The 20,496-nt window shown below is 44.1% G+C and overlaps 1 protein-coding gene across 5 annotated transcripts in view; it reads right to left on the reverse strand.

Moving 5' to 3' along the window:
• LOC138511252 (protein unc-13 homolog B-like) overlaps positions 1-20,496 on the reverse strand; it is a 2,171,549-nt gene that overhangs the window by 334,356 nt on the left and 1,816,697 nt on the right. For all 5 annotated transcript variants that reach the window (XM_069626798.1, XM_069626797.1, XM_069626799.1 and 2 more), the window contains 2 exons: positions 16,003-16,099; positions 3,164-3,307 (listed from right to left, as the gene is read on the reverse strand). In XM_069626798.1, the coding sequence (XP_069482899.1) occupies positions 3,164-3,307; positions 16,003-16,099 (241 nt within the window). The remainder of the gene's footprint in view (positions 1-3,163; positions 3,308-16,002; positions 16,100-20,496) is intronic.

Raw genomic sequence — 20,496 nt, forward strand, 5'->3', positions numbered from 1 at the left:
TGGTTCAGCAAAGTGTAGACTCTGCTCAACAATTTACATTTGCAGGTCTACTTTGGGCCCTGTAGGCCTTTAACAAATGGACGGCTGCTAACATGCTAACATTTATTTGAGAGTTTGTTAAGTGCCATGTGTTAACTTCCAGCTGCTTTGTATCTCTTGCTGGCCTTGTAAAAGAGACGTGGAATTTAAATGAAATGACATAACAGGGCATGACTTAATATCCCCAAGAGACATCATGACTTACATGCTAGTTTTATTGAATACATATTTGAAACTGGTGTACTGAGGTAGTAAGTAGATGCCAACCACGAGCGTGTAAAGTGGAGAAAGGGCCGAACATCCTCCATACATCCTCCATAAAAGCAAAAGGAAGGTGCAAAATGTGTCAAATGCACAATCTGATAGACAGAAACACACGCCTTCCAGATTTAGCTGAAAGGTGAAGAGATTACGTGAAAAGGGAAACAACTCGACACCGGTGGTGCGTTTTTCCCAGAGACAAACTGTTTTGTCCATCCTTTAGGAAGGAATTAGTCTGGCCCATTAGAGAACATATTGGGGTCTTTTCTGCACTGCTGATAAAAGAAGGCTGACAACTGGCCATGTAACATAATTGCACCATAAAACAGAGGCTTCCAGAATATGTATTCACCAGCTGAATGATTAAGGAAGATAACTCTATATTAGATCAGAGGTGCAGAAATGAAATTCATTCCTCTGATTTACTGTGTCCCTGCAGCTGTCACAAATGCAGAGGTGACCTTTGAACCTGCTCTTTGCAATGCAGAGCTGGCACTGCTATGTCATCTCAATAAACTGGTTACAGCAAGGCACATGTGTGCACTATAATTTTGGCATGGAGAAGACATTACCACCTGTGGAACTGGCAGTCGCCATGTGTGGACCCCGAACAGCCTCTACCTGCCATTTGTTTCACCTATATGTCACTTGTTGTTTACTGTTGGATTTCTGAATTTTCCATTTCATCAATGCATTGTGTGACCTATTTTTCCCAAATGTATTTTCCTCTGTGTCCCAAGCACTGTGTGGGGGGTTGTGGAACCCAAGCCATGCTCCCTCCAGGAACTAGTTCTACCTGTTGCTCAGCTGCAGCCTGGCACTAGCCCTTTTTAACTGTTTCTCCGAACTGACCTTGACCCAATAATTTCTATCTCCCCTTTGTCCTGGCACTAAGCCTCCCTGAACCCTGCAAAATTAATTCCACTTGTGTCAATCATGGGTAGGAGGCGGGCTCTGGAAGGCCACTTGTCCCACAACCTGTAATTATCCTCCCGTCTGTCAGGTCACCAAGCTGGCCGCCTGACCCTGTTGCATTCCTTTCTGGGCACCTGCTCCATTACCAAGTCATCTATTGTTCCTTTCTGTTTGCACACTTCTGCTAAACCCAGTAATTAACCTCCCCTTTGTATCCACCTGGCCTGCATCCTATAGTTTTCATATCCCCTGACCTGGGAATCACATAGAAACTAGTTCCCCTGTTGTCTTCCTGGGTGTGGACAGGCTCTGAAGCGTTGGAGCAACAGTCTTATAAGTGGACAGAGGACCTGAGCTCAGGTCTCTTTTTTTAGTTGCTGGCGGGGGGTGCTGACAGGGGAGAGGGGTGCAGAAGAGCTTAGGAGGCCACTTCAACAGATACTCTGTCTTCCCCTCTTCATCCTGCCCCTCTCTTTCCTCCACTAAACTGCTCTATTTTTCCACCAGTAGTACTCCTGGCCTCTCTGCCCTGCTCCCCCATCTCTCTCTCTGTGTTTCCGTGCCTGCTGTCCCTGCCTTTTTCTCTGTGCCTGCTCCCCTCGCCTCACTCTCTCTGTGCCTGCCTGACTCTCTCTCTAGCACTGTGCGGCACCCAATGGGCGTGTTTTTCACTCTACGCCTCTCTCATTGTGCACCGCTCACTTCTCTCCCTGTGCACCTATCACTCACTGGGTGATTCTCACTTACTGGGCACCTCTCACTCTCTGGGCACCTCTCGTTGTTCTTACTGTGCGCATCTCTCACTGTGTGCCTCTCTCACTGTGCGCCTCTCACTCCCTTCCTCTTTCTCTTTCTTTCCCCCACTCTTTCAGCCCTCACCGTCTCTACCAGCGCCATCCTCCAAATTCCTCTGCAACCCTTCCCTTCCTCCCTTAGGGTTTTCTCTCCTGCCTGCATCCCAAAGTATTCCCCAGGCCACAAGGATCCATGCAAGTGGGTGTGCCTAGCTAGTATGCCTGTCCTCAATGCACCGCCGTGTGCCCGTAGCCCAGTGCAGAAAATCATTGGTGTCCAGTGTGCCTAACTTCCTCTGCTGGTAATAAATCTGTTCCTGATTTCTGCAAAGACTGTGGTGCCTTTATTTGTTTTTCCACTTTTTTAGTGTAGCCTGCCTGTTATTGCCAGAGGGGGTGAGGGGGTGACAGTCCATCTGCATAACACAACACACCCTCACAAGGGTATGTTAATTCCCTGCGCCCAAAACGGTGGCTCTGTCTGCGGTCTCCCACACATCCTTCTCCATTTTACCTGCCTCCCACCTCCACATATCCATATCATATACACGCATACACATATGCAATGAGATGGTCTTAAATAAACCTAAAACTATCTCTAACTCATTCCCCTGAATTTTAAAAACATTGTCTAAGGGCAAACATTCTGGCATGTACATAGTGTTTGGTTCAAGAAATAGAAATGAAGACCTGGATTGGAGTAAAGTATTGTGACCATCTTTCATGGGCACAAATGGTTCCTTTCTTCATGGAAGTTAAAACAGACAAAATCTAGATTACATTTGAAAACATTGCTACTATGTCAAAACCATGGCTTACAATGGTGAAGTACAATTTTCTCCTGGGGTGGAGAGGCATCAAAATCACCACTAAATCAAGGTTTTTCCTAAAGCAAAATCTACAGACGTTGCCCAGCAATATACATCTTAGTGAACTTGAAAGATGTGTACAAAATCATTGAACAATTTAGAAATTGTGCTTCCTGTTATTCACTGTAAAACAGGACATACATCTATCCCAAGATCCACCCAAGTATGAATCCACTTCAGAGGGGGAGACTTCCATGAACTAAGAACCAGCAAGACTGCTCCCATGATTGGCCTGCATGGCTGTTAACTGAGCAACTTACTTAGTTAAAACAATACTCTTCTTACCTTGGCAAATCTTCGCATATAGTGAGCGACAATGACAGGATCTGGACATTCCAGCTTCTTAATGATCTCAAAGCTTTGGTTCAGCTGTGTGAAAACATCCACCACGGAACAGGAGAACAGTGCATGCTCCGACGTTTGCTGGAACTAAACACACAAACCGGACATATTTGTTATTCAGGACGTCCACTACAAATGAAAGTTAGACCTATGTGCTAAACACCCAGGCACTAATAGGGAAGTCCTTTGGGAGTATTGTGCGCGTGCAAGATGCAGAGACCTGTACGATCAGCACACAAGCCATTTTTTGGTCATCAATATTCAAGGATAAAAGTCAAACATCTGCATTATCTAGAGGTGGGAAGAGATGGGTTTTTACAAAGAACAATGCTATCCCTATGAAAATAGTATTTGCATTGGCATACATAGTTCCATGTGAATTATCAAACCAACGCCTGTCCAGGAGGAAGACACTCTTGAAGCTAGTCTACCCGCAGGGGTGTCTTGCTAATTTCCTGAGAAGCACATTACAATGCCACTAGCCACCCTTGAGCTCCAAGAATGGCTTAATGTTTGAAGCTGAATTTACAAAAAAAGTTCCTATTTTCTCCACAGCGTTCTACCACAGCACCTACAAGAATGAAGCAAAAAGTAGTTTCTGTCTGCATAGCATCTGTTTTGTGGCGATTTTATCTCAACTATTTAAAATGAAAAATATTGCATGAAGGTATAAGGTCAAACCACAGCACATATGATTTGAACTTGGTTACCTTCGATCAAGTTTTGTACATGATATTGTGCCCAAAAAGACATCTTTTGAAATAGATCCACATGAAGATTGGAGTCTTAAAACGCTTGCAGCAGCACCAACCGGACTGCCACATGCAGCGACGTCCAATAGAAATGTATATATAGGGGGATCCACTCATACCCTAAATGAAGTCAAGGCCAAGTTCCTGCTGTCTGCAGTGTGAAGAGGGAAGGAAGGAGGCTTAGCGGTGTTGCTGCCTCACAATCCCGTGACTTTACGACTGGAGACTCTCCGAGCGTGTCTCACATGTAGCGGCTTCTGCTCCCCTGTGCAGCGATTGCATACTAGCCAAGGGAGGACCCCAACCCCCTGCTATCCTTCTCGGTGCAGAGAGCCCCACCCATCAACATCAACAGAGCTCCGCCCCTGCTGCGGTGAACCGGAGGCTACAAGACCTGGTTCCGGGGTGAAGTCAAGGCCGGGTCACTGCTGTCTGCAGCCGTCCCCGGTGGTCAGGGGTGCTCTATTCTCCTCTATGCATGCGTTTCGTAAAGGCACCATCCTCTCTCCAGCAATGACTGACGGCTCCCTTCTACTCTCCGGGCAGTTGCCCGGGCCGCTCTGCCCTCGCCAGCAGCTTTCCGCAGCCATTAATCAAAGGCGGATTAACATCAATGCCTGATTGTCTAAGTCCACATCGTACTCCTTTTTTCAGTTAATTTCCACCATCCAGTCCTGACTCCTTCTCTGTGGTATTCTCCCTGTTTCTTCTCCTATTTCTTCACAAACAATGTCTGACTCTATACATTTTCTCATTTATAAATTTCTCTTTATCTGGTGGCAGTAATCCCTCCAATTTGTGTTATTCCTCCATTTCTCCTCATCTTAATCCTACCATTTCCGTAGCTCTCTGGAACACTTGTTCCATCTCTACCAACATACACTCTGTCCTGGATCTCTTATTTAGACTAATCTACAACTCCTTTGTCTAACTGAAACCTTGCTTTCCCCATCCTACACTTCCTCTGTCGCTGCTCTGTCTACTTCTCTCTCTAAATTCCCTGCCTCTCCTCGTTCTACTGGTCGTGCAGCTGGTACTAGGATTCTTTCACATTCTTCTCGTTTGTTGTGCCTCACCTGCCTCGATCTGCTGTCCTTTTCTTCTTCTGAAGTTTCTTTAATTCTTTTAAGTCACTTTCCTCTGAATGCTCATGGTCCTATTGCATCCTTTCATAACAAATGGGATACATTACATTCTTGTTTACTTCCATCTTCTAGTACCACTATTGTTTTCTATTATCTCCAATATCCATCCTATTTCTTGCCTCCCCTTTATTTCTAAACTTCTTTAAGGATCGTCTATTCTCAGGTTTTCTCTTTTCTAAATCTCCATTCTTTACTACTGCCTCTGGATTCTGGCCTTTTCACTCTACTGAAAACACTTTAACTCTATGTAACTGACTCTTATCTGCTTGATACTCTAAGCACTCCTCTGTTCTTATACTGTTGCGTTCAGCACGGCCGTCCACCACATTCTCTCCTCTAGGCTGTTACCCCTGGGTATCTCTGGCATGGTTCACAAATGGCTCTGCTCATATCTATCTAACTGCATCTACTCTATCTCATGGGATTGCCAGTCATCATATCTTTCACTTCGCTCTGGGGTTCCACAAGGTTCTGTCCTAGGCCCCTTACTTTTTTCCTTTTCATACTATTATGCTCTATGCTATTATTTGGTCCTATGATTTCTCCTATCACCTATATGCAGACGGCACCGATATTTTCTTATCTTCCTCATCCTTAACAGAGTCTCTGCATGCTAGACTTTATGCCTAGCTTTCCTCCATCCAGTCTTGAACGTCTTCATTTCTCCATCTTAACTCACCCAAAACAGACATTCTATTCTTCCCTTTCCCTCAAATTCCTTCTACTGTTGTTCCTTCCTTTCCCCCGCCCATTTAACACTCTCCTCAAACCCTTGTAATCTTGGCATCACTTTTGACTCATCCCTGAGCTTCTCAACATATATTCTTGCTACTGCTCACCCATGTCATTTTTGCCTCTTTAATACACCCAAGACCCATCCTTTTCAAACCTTCGGAGCAACTAATCTCCCAGTTTCTAGTATTATTTTTGCATGTCTTGTCTATTGCTCCTCTCTTTTCTTTGTTCTTTCTGCCTCTCATCTAGCTCCACTTCGCTCTATTTTCCACTCATCTGTATGCCTTATATATTCCCGCTCTCATGATAGCTCCATCTCTGAAGCCCTTAACTCCCTTCACTGGCTATCTTATGATCCCCGCTTGCAATATCATCTTCCTTCTATTGTTTTAAAATGCCTCTATGGCATGGCATCTCCATATCTTAGTTCACATATTTTTTTTTGTTGAAATATTTAAAAAAAAAAAAAGAAGGATCATAACATATGAACAAAAACACAAACAAAATACAAACATCATGCAATAATCACAACAAATCAACATTAACTATATACATCAGAAACATCCCCCTCCCCACCAGGAGTCACAATACAAGCAATAAAACAGATCTAATAAAGTAACAGAAATTTTCCCCAGCTCTTATTAAATAATGCATCTTTCTTTTCTCTGCGATACAGCACTCTCACCATATCTGCTAAAGAATGCATCTCAGCAATCCATTCCTCAACAGTAACATTTATATCCTGGTAGCAACCATCACATTCGCCGACAATTGTTTGGACGTCGACAAGTGCTTCGTCAACCAGGAGGTCTTCGCAGAGGATTGCTTTTCACTAGCGTTCTTCGTGGACGTCTGCTTCATCAACGATTGTTTCATCGACAATGATGTCTTTGTCGACGAGGTGGTTGGTTTGATAGTGGACGATGGTTTATCTGTTGACAACGTGACCGTTTTAGTGGACGGCAAGACTAGTTTAGTCGTGGATGGTGTCCCTGCAGACAGCCGTTTCGCCAACGGAGAAGTAATGGAGAAACCTTTACCTTTGTGTAGTTCTCCTTCCGGCAGACCATTGCGGATTCCTAAAGTTTCAGTTGAGGATTTCCCACTTCTCTACTTGCCCTTGGGTGGTGGAGAATCTTCTCTGTCCACTGACGCTCTCCTTTTTGTCGCTTGCTTCTCAGGATGCCTGGATAATGTTGAGGGCATAGTTTTGCTGTATTCCTCATTAGATGAAACCTGTCTGCTCTCCAGCTGAAATAATAGCCTCCTGTGCCTGTCCTCCAGAAACTTCTTTGAAAAGAAATCTGACATTTTGCATGACTGGATGTCATGTGGGTAAAGGCAATAGATGCAGAGTTTGTGGGGGTCTTTGATGAAGATTACCTTTTTACCACACTTGGAACAATCCCTGAAAAGGGAGGTCTTCTCCTTGACAGTGTGTAATTGAGTCATGAGGTGAAAATCACAAGGTTTTCAGGTGTGAAAAGGTGGAAACCTGAGCACAAAAGATTAAACCAAGAAGCCTCTGTGATAGGGAAGCTAAACAAGCTTATAAAGTATGACAAAAATGACTAGGATTAGTTTGAAAAAAATCGAAGTAGCTCAGAGAGCTGAAGAGGATTCCCCTGTTCAGTAAATCCCAGTGAAAAATCTGAAGATGGCTGACTGGGGTGGAGTCTAAGCCCTGCCACCTCCTTGGTTCGGGCCTAAAAGAACCAAAGGAGGTGGAGGGACTCCACAAGTGAAGGGCCCTATCGGTGTAGCTTTTTATCTAAAGGAAAACGTTTTTATATTATTACTTATTATTAAAATTACAGAGGATTCCCAATCTGATGACGGGGGAATATTCAAGCATGTGAACCTATGAAAGATCCAATGCTGGAGAAGTGTGCATTACTTCTGTGTGTGAGTGTGTGTGAGTGTGTGTGTGTATGTGTGCAAAATGGGGATACGATGTCTCATCTGAATACATCATCTCCCCACTACCCAAGGACCCTCCACCCAAGGGATCCTTCCTCGCATATCCACTCCCAGGGTCAGGATCCAAAAGCAATGGCCTATCCCAGGCCACCTGAGAAGAGGATCCAAGGGGAGTAGATGGGAGGATGCCCTCAGGTTCCTCAAAACCATTACCTTCTTCCTTTGGTTCTCTGATTTCTTTCTTCTTCCATGTACCGACTGCCTCAGGTCTGTTCCTGGCGCGCAGCCTCCCTGGCATGCCGAAAGGAGGGCTTTCCTTCGGCCTTGCTTGGATATCCCACCAAGGGCTTTTACCAACTTGCTCCTCTCAGTTGGTCGGTCAATGTACCAATGTCACTTCTTCTCCATGCTTGCTTTCAAACACATGAATCAGCATCTCTCTTGGTTTCTCAGCATTTTGTCGATCCAGCCAGTTCCAAACTCACAGGCTTCACTTCCTGCTTCTCTGAGTCCACAATTTTTTATGATGCACAGCTGGGGCTTTCCCAGCTTCACATGAAAGTCCTTCCTTTGTGTCTGTGTTGCATTCATCATGCCTCTATCAGCTTTTTTCGACTCAGTGCTTACTAGGTAAGCACTCCATTCCTTCTACGTTCTTATTCATCACAGTACCAGGTTTTTCTTCTGGTATAAAATTACAATAGTACATGTAGGAGGAGTCTGGATATTTGTTAGTTAGTAGTGCGGTGTTGGACTGTTATGGATAATATGAAGGGAGCGCCTCATGGGAAGGGGAGCCCTTGTCCCCAAGAGGGGAATCTCTCCCCTCAAAATGGTCCTCCCGCAGGGGGATTGTTGCATAGCAGGCTCACCTCCATAGACTCATAGGAAGGGACTCCCTCCCGCCCCCCCTTGAGGTAAGTGACTGAATCCTTTGATTCGTCACAGCTGCTTGACAGTTTATAGCGGTTTGTACTGTAAGATCTTTTCAAGATTCAAGGTGAATATATAGCCCAAAATGGCCATTTCCGCCATAACACCATTTCCGTTTAAGTCCCCTTTCTGATTCTGAAAGCAAATTTATATGTGACAGCTTTCGGCAACCGTCTTGGAATGGTGCGATGTCTGTTAAGATTAAGCTGCAAATATTTTCTCTCATGATTCTACAAAATATATAAGCAATAAAATTTGATTATCTAAATTCAATAAATCACGTGTTTGAATTAAAACAAAAAACGCAAAATAAAATAAAAACATAAGTAAGCCATTTAAGCTTTTTTATGTATTTTGAAAATAACGTTTTATCTCCATTAAATTGGTGTGCCATACTGCACATCTGCGGAGCCATTCAGTGTTTACGCTTTTATTACTTACTATAACTAACCCACATATTAACTCTATCCCAAGGCCTGCAGGGACTCTGCAGCTCTGGAAAGACCGTCTACAAAGAAAATGTGACAAGAGTTGTGAGATAACTGGAAGCAGCCCAGGGTGGGAGGTGCTGGCCCCCCAAAATAAAATCCCTAGCACTGCCCTGATCTGGCTTTCGCGTTTACTCTTTACTTTTACTCTGCACTGTCTTTAAGTGTCTCTAAGGTCTTGCTCCTCCCAATCTCTCCTCTTTAATCTCCTTCTACTCTCCTACTCGTTGACTTTGTTCTGAAACTCTATTTTAACGGCTCCTCATGCCGCACGTGCACCCTCACCTTTCTGTTCCTATGTTCTTCTTGCTCCTAAGTATTGGAACTCTCTTGCTCTTTGTTTGTGTTACATATCCTCTTTTTCTCTTTTCAAGTTTCGTCTTAAAACTCAGCTTCTCACTCATTGGTCTGTTTTGTTTTTCACTTTTTATACTGCGGATTACTTTGTTCAGTGCATAGGAGTTAAGCGATATAAAAATGTGATAAAAATACAAATCCCCTGTACCAGAAGACTGAGGAAAGCACAGAGTATCCTGGGAGGGTGTTTCCATGAATAGGAGACAATAACCATTGTAGATGATTTAGAGAACCCAATGGCATGATTTTATCTTCTCCAATAACATATGTAAAAAAAAAAAAAACATTTTTAAATGGTGTCTCTCTCCACAGACTGGGGATGGGATAAGGAGGCCAACCCACAGAGGTGGGTACATTTCTTCGGCATGTGCCCTTTTCCATAAATGGAAAAAGAAAAGGCCCCATTGCTGCTGACCCTGTCCGGGAGACTCCCTTCCTCGGGAAGTATAAGGCTTGTGCTTTGCCCTGGCAAAAGGAAAAAAGAATGAAGAAGTGCGTGAGGAGCTGGACAGCTAAATGGCTTGCCATTGATCTGGAAGCCTTCAGCCTTTTAAGCGAGTGGTCAGCTTTGCTCTCAGACAGGTTATATCATTGAATAGCATGTTCAGCAGCTTAGGCTGGACATTCTGGGCAAACCTAGAGATCCTGAGAGGATGGTTTACACATGTATTCCCTCTTTTGCTCACATGCTGCAATCCTGCTAGGCATCCTATAATGAGTCAAGCCCCCGACGGGTCTCAATGTGATTATGGCTTCCCAGAAGGGAACATACAGTCACACATGGATTGTACCTAATGGGACATACATGGTGCCGAGCCAAAATGGGACCCTTCTAGTTGAGAATAGAGCAGCCCCGAATGCAAACCTCTTTGCATTGAGTGGGTCCATAAGAACTGGTCGACACCCCATTGTCCAGCAAGGATAACAGCATGGCCAGGGCGACTTCAGAAAGAGAAAAAGTGAGGAAGGCGAGGCACGCACTCGTGTTCCCAGTCAAAATATACCTGATGCAAAAGCGCTTTCTTGTCACAAACAATCATCGGGGAGGCTGTGTTTCTTTTCAGGTTTTACCAATTTAGTCGCTCTTTCAGTCTCTAAGGATTCTGGTAGCTGTAGTGAGAAAATGTTTTCAATTCAGGTGACCAGGAACCGACACCCCTCCTGGAGCACACATCTTTCCCAAAATTGGTGGAGGGGGAGAAACCATCTATCTGGCTCTCCAAAGTGGGGAATATTAACCCCGGTGCTGCTGCCTCTGGAGCCCGGGACTCCCATATCATTATGCAAAAAAGTGAGGAAGGCGAGGCACACTCCAGCGCTATGAGGAGAACAAAAATAGAGCAACTGAACAGCAGGTGGGATCCAACCCTGTTAATACTTTTTCAATGTTTTGGGAATCAACCCTGTTAATACTTATTAAAATGTTTTTGGGATCTAACCCAGTTACTTTTTTTATCAGCTCTAATTTGACAGGGAACTGGAGTGCCCGCCTCGCCATCCCCCTTTTGTTTCTTACGACTTCAGAATGATATGGAGGTTCTTGCCGAGCAGATCAATGTAACAGGGTGGATGTATGAGGCTTCCCATAGTACATGGATGGCAACAGTGGACAGATCAACAATGTACCTTCCTCCAGATTCGTCGTAGTCTCTCCTGGGCACTATGGCTTTGTAGTGCCAGGTCTTCAGAGGACCGGCAAGAGGGACTATGAGCACACTGTGTTCACTGGCACTGAAAAGGTCTGGGGTCAGGAAAATCAAGGCCTGGGGTACCACTGGCTATGCATAAGTCCATTCTCTTCCATAGAATTGGTGCGAGGTCAGCTGGCCGGGAAGGGGAAAAGAGAGCCAGCATGGAGCACGGGCACACGCGGCTCCCACAGGCACATGTGACATTTATCACAAGAAATTTATCAGTGTATATGACAGGCTAAGAATTGGAAAATCAATACCAGTATTAACTTGCATTATCAGAGACAGACATCTTAGCTTTAATATGGAGCTTATTAAATGATACCGGCCAATCAGATACCAGGAAAGAGTGGGGAGGTTTGCGTATAGATATGAAGATAAATATCATAGAAAAATAGAATTACAGGCCGGTAAAGGTTTCATCATGAGATCTTTGTCACCACTGGAAACTGTTCGGATAAAAATTTGAGCAAAACCGTGATAACAGATTGCAAGGCAGGAAGTTAATTCATCAAGGAAGGATTCTAATATGTTCCCGATGCAAGCACCCCTACTGGGCTTGCAACCAATAGAATAATGGGAATCGTACAAAAATGTCGACCTGGGAACTGCGACCGCCGAAAAGGCTGACTTTTTTTTCCTTCTTTTTAACCCCTCCCTTACACTATATATATATATGTGGGGGGGTTTAGGGTAGGATATTAATATGGAGGGGTTGTGGGGGGGGCTCCCCCCGCATATATATGTGGTGTAAAGGGTTAAGAAAAGAAAAAGTCGCCATTTTCGGCCGTCGCAGTGATCACATAGATCTGGATAATGTATACAGAATGCGGCTGCCTTTAAGCAGCGTGTAACATTACAGATTTCTGAAATAGGAATGATACCCTGGAGGGCCACCATGCCACTTTCACCGCCGCCAAGAGGTTCTCAGGTCTACCCGCAGGCGCACAATCTACACTGAGATGGACTGGTTAGGCACAGGGCCTGGCACACCCACAAGTGGCATGAATATGCAGCTTATGTCTTTAGTACTATTGACATATTGTGGCGACTTTTACTGAAGCGCTTTTAACGATTGTTCTGCCAGATTAAACAGGGGGGCAAACGGTGACCGAAATCAACGGCTACATTCATTTGGAAATCCATAAGGACATGCATGGCCCAATAACATGTTCAATGGCAAGGTTCCCAGTCAGGATGGTCTACAAGGATGTGTCATTCTTGTACTTTTCGGGGTTGAAACCGTCATTTGCATCGGAGTCGGGTCCAACCACAAGGACACCTGAGTGCCATCAGCAACTCCGGACTTGCCATATCAGCCTGGTTCCGCTAGGCCTCCTCTGTAAAAGGTGAAGTGACCTCAAACATGGCTCTAGATGCTGAGTCGGAACCACCACATAGAAAAGACCGGTTATTTGGCCATGCCCATTCTCTTTTGAGGGGTTCCTACATTTATGCACATTTTGAAAAACGTGCATTTAACCCTAAATCACTAAGGGTAATCCAGATGTGGACCCCTTGCTCACTGTGCTTAGAGAGGCACAGCTTCACCTCACTGATGGACAACAAGGAAGAAACACCTGTCTGGGGTTGCAGCTGCTATTCTTGTTCAGAGAAGAATTGCCTAGCATTTTGTTACCTGTCCTTGTGGGTGGGACTAGACTGTGATGCATATAGATTTTTTGGCTCTGTTAAATGTATAGCTAGAAAGAAAGATACTTTCCCGCAATTTTACTTCTGCTCTCCCCTGTAGATGGATTCAAAAGGAGAGAAGCATTTCATGCACAACATTCAAGCTCGTAACGGAGGTTTGTCTCTGGAAGGACCCAACATCTAATCACAAGCTTTATGAAAAGCCTTGAGTGGCTGTTTTCGTTCCAAGAACACCTACTATCCTGATTGGATATTTTTTTTAATTTCCAACACGGATGTGACGAGTAAAAACAAAGAAATCAAAGCTCGGGCACGAGCACAGATGAAGAAGAAAAGCGCACTCCAGTCCTGGGATAATTTAGTAGGATCAAGAGCAGAGTTAGAGATTGAGCTTCAACGGCAAGCACATTGTACACTTAAGTGGGAAGTTCATGGAGAGAGCCATCTGTGGTAGATGGTCAATCAAAGAGCAGAGACTACGGGACTGGGCAGATGATACCACAGGAGGTAGACACAAGTAATTGAAGATATATTGATGGAAAAAGTCCACAAGCACCTACAGCTAGCATCAGTAAGTTGTGGTCTCCTTGGTAACTACTGCTCTTCCACTTGCATTTCCACCCTTCAGAGAAGGATGGAAATGCAAGTTTTGTTTTTAAATATTGACAAGTTGTGTTACTATGTGATTTGTGAAATTTCCAAGTCAGTTCTTCAGAACAGAGTATTATTTTAGTTTATAAAAGTAAAACATTCTCAAATAATTGCCCCTTGCACTATGATAACAACTGGGAAACAACGTAACAAGTTCAGAAATTGCAGATTGTCTCAAATCCCAGCTTTACCTCTTAACCAAAGTGTGTAATTGTGGGCAACTCGTACTCTTGTGGTACCTAACCAGCCAACATTGTCATCGTCTACACATTTCAAAATTGTCAGGGCGATGATTTAGTTCTCAGGGTATGCTCTTTAAAAAATATTTTAATCATGGTTTAACTAGTTATAGTGTTGCTTCATGTATAATGATACTGGCCTTGATAGAATGCACAACACACATTTATTAATTTGCTGACTAATATCAATAACGCTTGAAAACCATAGCTCTCTTCTAATCTCACTCAATGTTGGCATACATGCACCATTCTGGTAGCTTCTAATCTATATCCACTATCTATGTTATGCTATGGTATGTTGCTTCTAACATGTCTCCATGCTTGGACACATTGTGGAACTGCTAAGTCAATTGTTGCCACTTGTTTATGAAGTCTAAAGAGGGTAAGGGGACAGAAGGGAGCACCCACACATAAGGGAGCCGGCCAGCATATCAAGCTATGGCTTGTCATCACATTGAAGAGAGGCAAACAGAGAGATTCTGGAAATTATAATTTCTTTGGTTCAAGTGTTAGGGGCCAAAGGTGTTTGTGCCCCAGGCCCCAAAATTCCTTAAGATGGCCCTGTATGTAGCAGCTGCAATGCCAAGCTATGTTGGATGCTGGATAGATATTGATCCGACTTTAAAGCAGTAAAGAGTTTGGTGTAAGAGAAATTAAAGTAATCCTGTTCTTTAGAAGGTCAATACATTTCAAACACTGTAGTTTTATGCGCTCCAATTGGTTTGTTTATTCTTAAAAAATAATATTTTCTTATTCTTTAGAAACCAATTTAGTTTTCGTTGTAAACATTGATAGTAACCCCTGACACGTGTTTCCTCATTTCTTGTCAATGGTTCCTCAGGAGGGTAAACAAATAAACATAGATTTGGAATTTCTTTTTTTCTAAGCGTAGTTAGGATGATTGATCCAAATTCAAAAATTGTTTTAAAAATTAATTATAAAAAGCTTATGGATGCTTTCATTCTTATTATTGATTTTTCATTAGCATCAATTGATTCCCTTTGTGACCCAGCTCCTGGATTTCTCCTTTTTCAGTTTGAATTCTTTTGGATTCGCGCCGGTATCCCGATCGCCAATGTTATGAATTCTGTTTTTTTATGCGGTCATGTATAGGGGGAGTTGGGGTGCAGGGCATGTGCTAATACTTCAAGGATTAAAGCAAGAGGAGAAGAAGGAAATTAAGTTTGAGCTTCACACTAAGAGGCTGTAAAATCAACTATGCTGGTATTTTTTAAATTGAGAGCATTTCTTGACATAATTGCTCCTGCTTAGTCAAGCACAAGACATGGGTGCCCTGGAATGTTGATTCTAAATTGCAGGGAAGGACAGAAAAAACAATTTCCAGTGGAGACTGCGCAGTTGTTGTCCAAAGTCATAACAGTGCCTAAAATCCACTGCAGGGCTTTAAAAAATTAAAGCATGAACAAAATTAATTTAGAGGTCACACAATAAAAGACACCAAACAGTGCTTTGGGCAACTAGTTCAAATTGGTTAATGCTTGCAAGCATTATAAATGGTCTGAGGACGGTGGGCAAGCAAACCCCTTGACTGAGCATGTTTAGCTTTTTATAAATGACACAGCTGGCCACCACTAAAAACAATACAAAATTGAAAAGACTGACATTTTGGCCAAGCTGTCAGAATGGTATTCATAAATCTTAAATCAAAAAAGGCTAAGCGGGCGACTCTGGGGTGTTGCTAGGTCTGGAAAAGATCCGGGGCTACGCTAATGTTGGGGCTGGGGGCTAGTCAGCCTTTTTGGTTAGAACCCTTGAGCGTCTATCTGGGGCTACAACCAAAAGACCTGGGGCGATAGCCCCCTCAGCCTCACTCCCCCAGCAACGCCTCTGGCGGGCATGTCAAAGTAGAGCAGATAGGACAGTATTGGTAAAAGAAAAACCTACCGGTCCTTACTGGGGAAGCCACATTGTTTTAAATGGCACATTCCTAACTCTTGATAAAGGGATCATGAAGGAAGTGAGTTAACATGCACAGATATGAAAGGGATATTTTCTGTGGCATGGCTCATAAATGCTTCAATTATCAACGCTTCACAAAAACTACATAGAGATGCACAAAATGATCTGCTTGAATCTAGACAATGTCACAATGGGGAAAACGCACACGATCTGAAACAAAGTAGCCAAAAGATTCTATGCCACGGCTCGGGGTGCAAGACCCTTTGGCGCCCAGAACACAAAGGTTAAGAAGCCCTACCCCATCTTTTTTATCCCTCTCCAGTGCTCCGTGCAAGAACTCGAGGGAAACCTCTTCATTTTCATCCAGCCACTGCATCACAAACTGCTCAAACCACCTGCAGGAGGGAAGTAGAAAGAGATCACGGGTTAGAAAAGAGGCAAGGTCACCATACCATACAATACACTTGTTCCCTCTTCATTGTAAACTGTTCAGAGCACCTAAAACACAGAAAGCATAGCAGGTCTACTGCATGGAGCAGATGTCTGTCACATGCAGCGAGTAGAACCTTAGCTACTCAGAGATCCCTGGCCAGGAAACGGTCCCAATTATCTTGGCAAACACCTTTGTCCTGATATCGCAGTGTCTCCTTCACACCAGAAAAGTAAACACTTGCCGGTTTCGAAAATTCTTCATTGCCCAACATGATAACGATCGGGCCCAGTCTGAGGATTTAAGGCCGATCAACTGCATCAGACTTGGCACGCTTTGGGTAACCACAGCATGGAGTTAATGCAGCCAAAATGCATGTCACACACTGAATTAAAGTGGTGGGATACCTGACAGTGAAGTTAGAAACATTATGCCTGGCAATCCTACTAACGCTGTTTATACACTATCCACGTAGCATGAAACTCTATACCATCGTGTAACTTCATTTCTAATGAACAAAAAAATAGATACCTTCCGATCTCCATTCACTGTCGCACAGAAATCTCAATGCTGCACTGCACCACAGTCTCCATCCAACTGCACTCAGGAAAGGACCGATACCAGAGAGTTACAGTCACTGGCCAGTATCTTTTAATGCTCCAGTATACACTGTTTCTCCTACTCCACTCCGTTTTCAATTCCCAGCAATGTATTGGGGTTCTCTTACTCATTTATGCTCACATAATATCACTAAGAGGCCCTCACTTCTAGAAAAAGGCTACAGAATGCTCATTTGTGGAGGGTTTTCAGTATTGCACTGAAGAGCTGCTGAACCCATCTGCAGAAAGGGGAGAGGGTTCATGGGATTGGATGCCTCTACTCATCATCGCAAGCCACATCGGCCAAATGCGATGGTCTTCCATGCCTCTCAGTGAGGTGCTACGCAGGACGCCATTCCTCCGCTTGGAGATGTTGGACTGAACACCCAAATCCCTTGATGGACGTTTTAGAGGTAGAAGATCCAGCGGAGATCAAGAGCTGTGAGAAGTGATGTCACTCCTACGTGGGCTCTCTAGCCTTATAATTTTGGCAGCTGTGAAATCCAGTGAAGGATGTGGGGTGAGATTCTTCACAAGGGTGTGCGCTGAAAGGATTCTGCTGCTGCCTTGGTAAGCACTGATAAGAATGTAGCTGTCTAGGTGCTAGCTTCCTTCGTATTAAGCTCCTCACCAGTGGAACTGTTGAAAAGTGCAATGTCGTTGAATGACGGGGCTAATACCAGGTCTACTGAATGCCAGCTACTCTATGTACCCATCATGGACAGATGATTCAAGCAAGTCTTGCATGATAACTTATTAGTCAACAGACCTGCCCTAAAAGTCTACTTTTTCAGCTAGGAGACATTTCTCAAAATGCGCAAGCACGCAAACAAGATTTTGGTTGCTGCTTCAAGAACAGCATTATCATTAGCGTGCTAGGGATGAAGGCAGGAGTTTTGCCCACTGCTTCAAACACCTTGTCCTACTTGCTAAGAACATAGCATGCAGAGCTTGATGGATAGAATCTGTAGTAAAGCATGCCCGCAACAGAGGCTTCCAACCCAAGTGGAGAAGCACCTTTTCTGTGGATAAAGGGCAGCAACACATATCTATGCTCTTGTACACAATCTGTGTGGAATGAGGCTTGGGTCTGATATTTGGGCTTCGGTAAGTACATCACTTTGAAGGGGAATACCTAACCTTTCATTAGATTTTCTGATAAAGGCACCTTCCACCTAGGTGGGATCCGCAAGAAGAATTTCTTAGAACCCCAAGAGGCTTGCAATCCGATCGTGGAAAGCTCTTGCTGTCGAGCGGAGCTCCTCATCCAGGTCTGTAGCTGATGAACTACAAGCAAGCAGCAAAAGAACACATTTAACCCTGGTAATGTTCTTTCTACAGGATGTTCCTCCCATGGATTCCTCATGTTACATATTTATTCTCCTGCTGTGCAGCTCGCTGAAACTTTTCCTCAGCAGGGGGCATTGTGCGCACTTGTCTCGAATGCCACCAAGTCGTCATCTTTGCAACTGAAGGTGACGTTGATGCGGGTACAAAGAGCGCCCTCTTTGACCTCAGTTGCCGCTTGTTCCCATTGCACAGCCGCGTTTGGGATTAGAGACAACATTAACTGTTTGAGCGTTCAAGGAGAGTATAACTGTCCTAGGGAGCTTCTTAACTGTGTGGTAGTCTCGTAGGGTGAGGAGGAAACTGTGGGAGAAACATCCAGTAGAAAGAACATTATCAGGGGCAAGTAATTTGTTCTTCTAATTGATTGTCTCCTCGCACAAATTACTCATCTAAGATAGGCTCGCACACCAGTAAGGCCCTTACGGAGGACGGGAGGAGCGAACTCCATGGCGGTTATGACACCCCTTGTTGGAGGATAGCACTGCACAAACAAGACTCAATTGTGGATGCTGTGCCCAGGCAGTAGTGTTTTGCAAATGTGTGTATGGAGGACCATGTTGCGGCCTAACAGATATTCTTTACAGGTACCTCTCTTTGGAGAGCAGAGGTAGCTGCCACATTGCTAGTGGAATGTGCCTTGAAGCCTTCAGGGATTTCCTTACCTGCTCTGGTGTAGCACTCGGACACACACAGCACTATCCGTGTAGAGATGTTTTGCCTCGTTATTACTTTACCCTTTTTTTGGCGTGGATATCCAACAAACAGCTCGTCTTCCAGCATAAATTGTCTTGTCCTGGTGATGAGGAAACTCAGAGCCCTCTTGGGGTCAAGCCTTTGCAGCTTTTCTTCCTCCTTGGGTAGATGAGGAGATGGGTAGAAGGCTGACAGATCATCTGCGACAGGTGAAACGGATACAACCTTCAGAAGGAACGAAAGCGCACTCCAAGAGTCAACTTGTCATTGGAAAAGACTGTAAAAGGTGGCTTACAGGACAGGGCCTGAAATTCACCCACTCTCCGGGCTGAGGAAATGGCAACCAACAAAGCTGTCTTCCAAGATAGTAACCTCAGTGGCCATGAATGTAATGGCTCAAATAGGAAAGCCAGGAGAAAATGTAACACCAAGTTTAAATCCCATCCTGGGTCTTCCGGAAAGTCCCAATTCCTGTACCTTAGCCTTTCAGAAGCCAGGCGTGCAGGCTGAGAGTGTATATGCTTGGGTGAAGAACCAGCTACCTCTCCTGGGATAGACGGTCCGACCTACGGGGAAGACAAAGTGGAGGACAGATGGCTTTGTGCAAAAGGTCCGGGTACCACGTCCTCCGGGCTAAGTCTGGGGCCATCGGGATCATGGTTGCTCCGTACCTGTACAATCTACTGATCACTTGAGGGATGATGGGAATCAGTGGAAATGCATACAGGTGCTGGACAACTTCAAGACATCAATGTAGAAGATATGGGGGAACTACACCTTTTTACCTTGTACTGAAGACAAGTTTATAATACTGCATTGATAAGGTAAAAAGTAATTTATCATATGAAGTCTGACGACTGGGCTGCCCTGGCCTTGTTCAGCTCCTTGACAAGAGGACTGTGTTGGCAACTCCAGAACAGAGGGGGAGACTGCCAGGTTCAATGAGCACCTTCTGTATGCTTCTTCACACACGTCCGTAGTCCTTTTCAAGAGGTACGTCTTCTGAGGCAGATTTACTCTTCCTAATGCCATCCTCTGTGGTTGTAATCTCCAGATGTTTCTGACTTTTAACATTTTGGCAGCAAACCTCCAACTCTTTGCCAATGTTCTCAAATTCTTCTTAGCTGGATTGAGACAGAGGACTTGTTTGATCAGTAAAACCTAAAAGATTACTAATATCACTAACATTCCCAAGGGCCTCAGCTAGACATGGCACATTATCAGTGTGTCTTCGATGCATTAATACAGCTCTTGGAGCCATTTGTCCTTTCCTTTCTCCACCAACATGGTCCCCACCATTTTTTGTGTCATTGTGTCCCATTTCCTGTGAATTCTCAACTTGCTTTTATCAAAATTATTAATTTCCAAATTATTTATTATATGTTCATCAATTGGGCACACTTTTATCTGTTGTTATTGTTTTGGCTAGGTTTTCTGTCTTGTGATAATGGTTAATGGTCTGGACTAGATGAAGGTGTTTACTGTGAACTTCCTCAGCTGCCATTTCCTGATTTGTGCTAGAGGTTGTTTTTTTCCTAATCTTGACAGTTTGTTTCTGACCATTTGTGGCTGGATCTTCTACTGGTAACGATGCAACATTTTTGGAGGCAGTTTGTAGGTGCTTCATCATCTTTGAATTCTCCAGTGCACAATCTCTCTCTTGTTGATTTGGTGCATGGCCACTAAATTTGCATTCATGATCAGGACAGTCTTCCCCTGT

This window comes from Ambystoma mexicanum, chromosome 6p (genome assembly GCF_040938575.1).
Source record: "Ambystoma mexicanum isolate Mex_15411 chromosome 6p, UKY_AmexF1_1, whole genome shotgun sequence".
NCBI lineage: Eukaryota > Metazoa > Chordata > Amphibia > Caudata > Ambystomatidae > Ambystoma > Ambystoma mexicanum.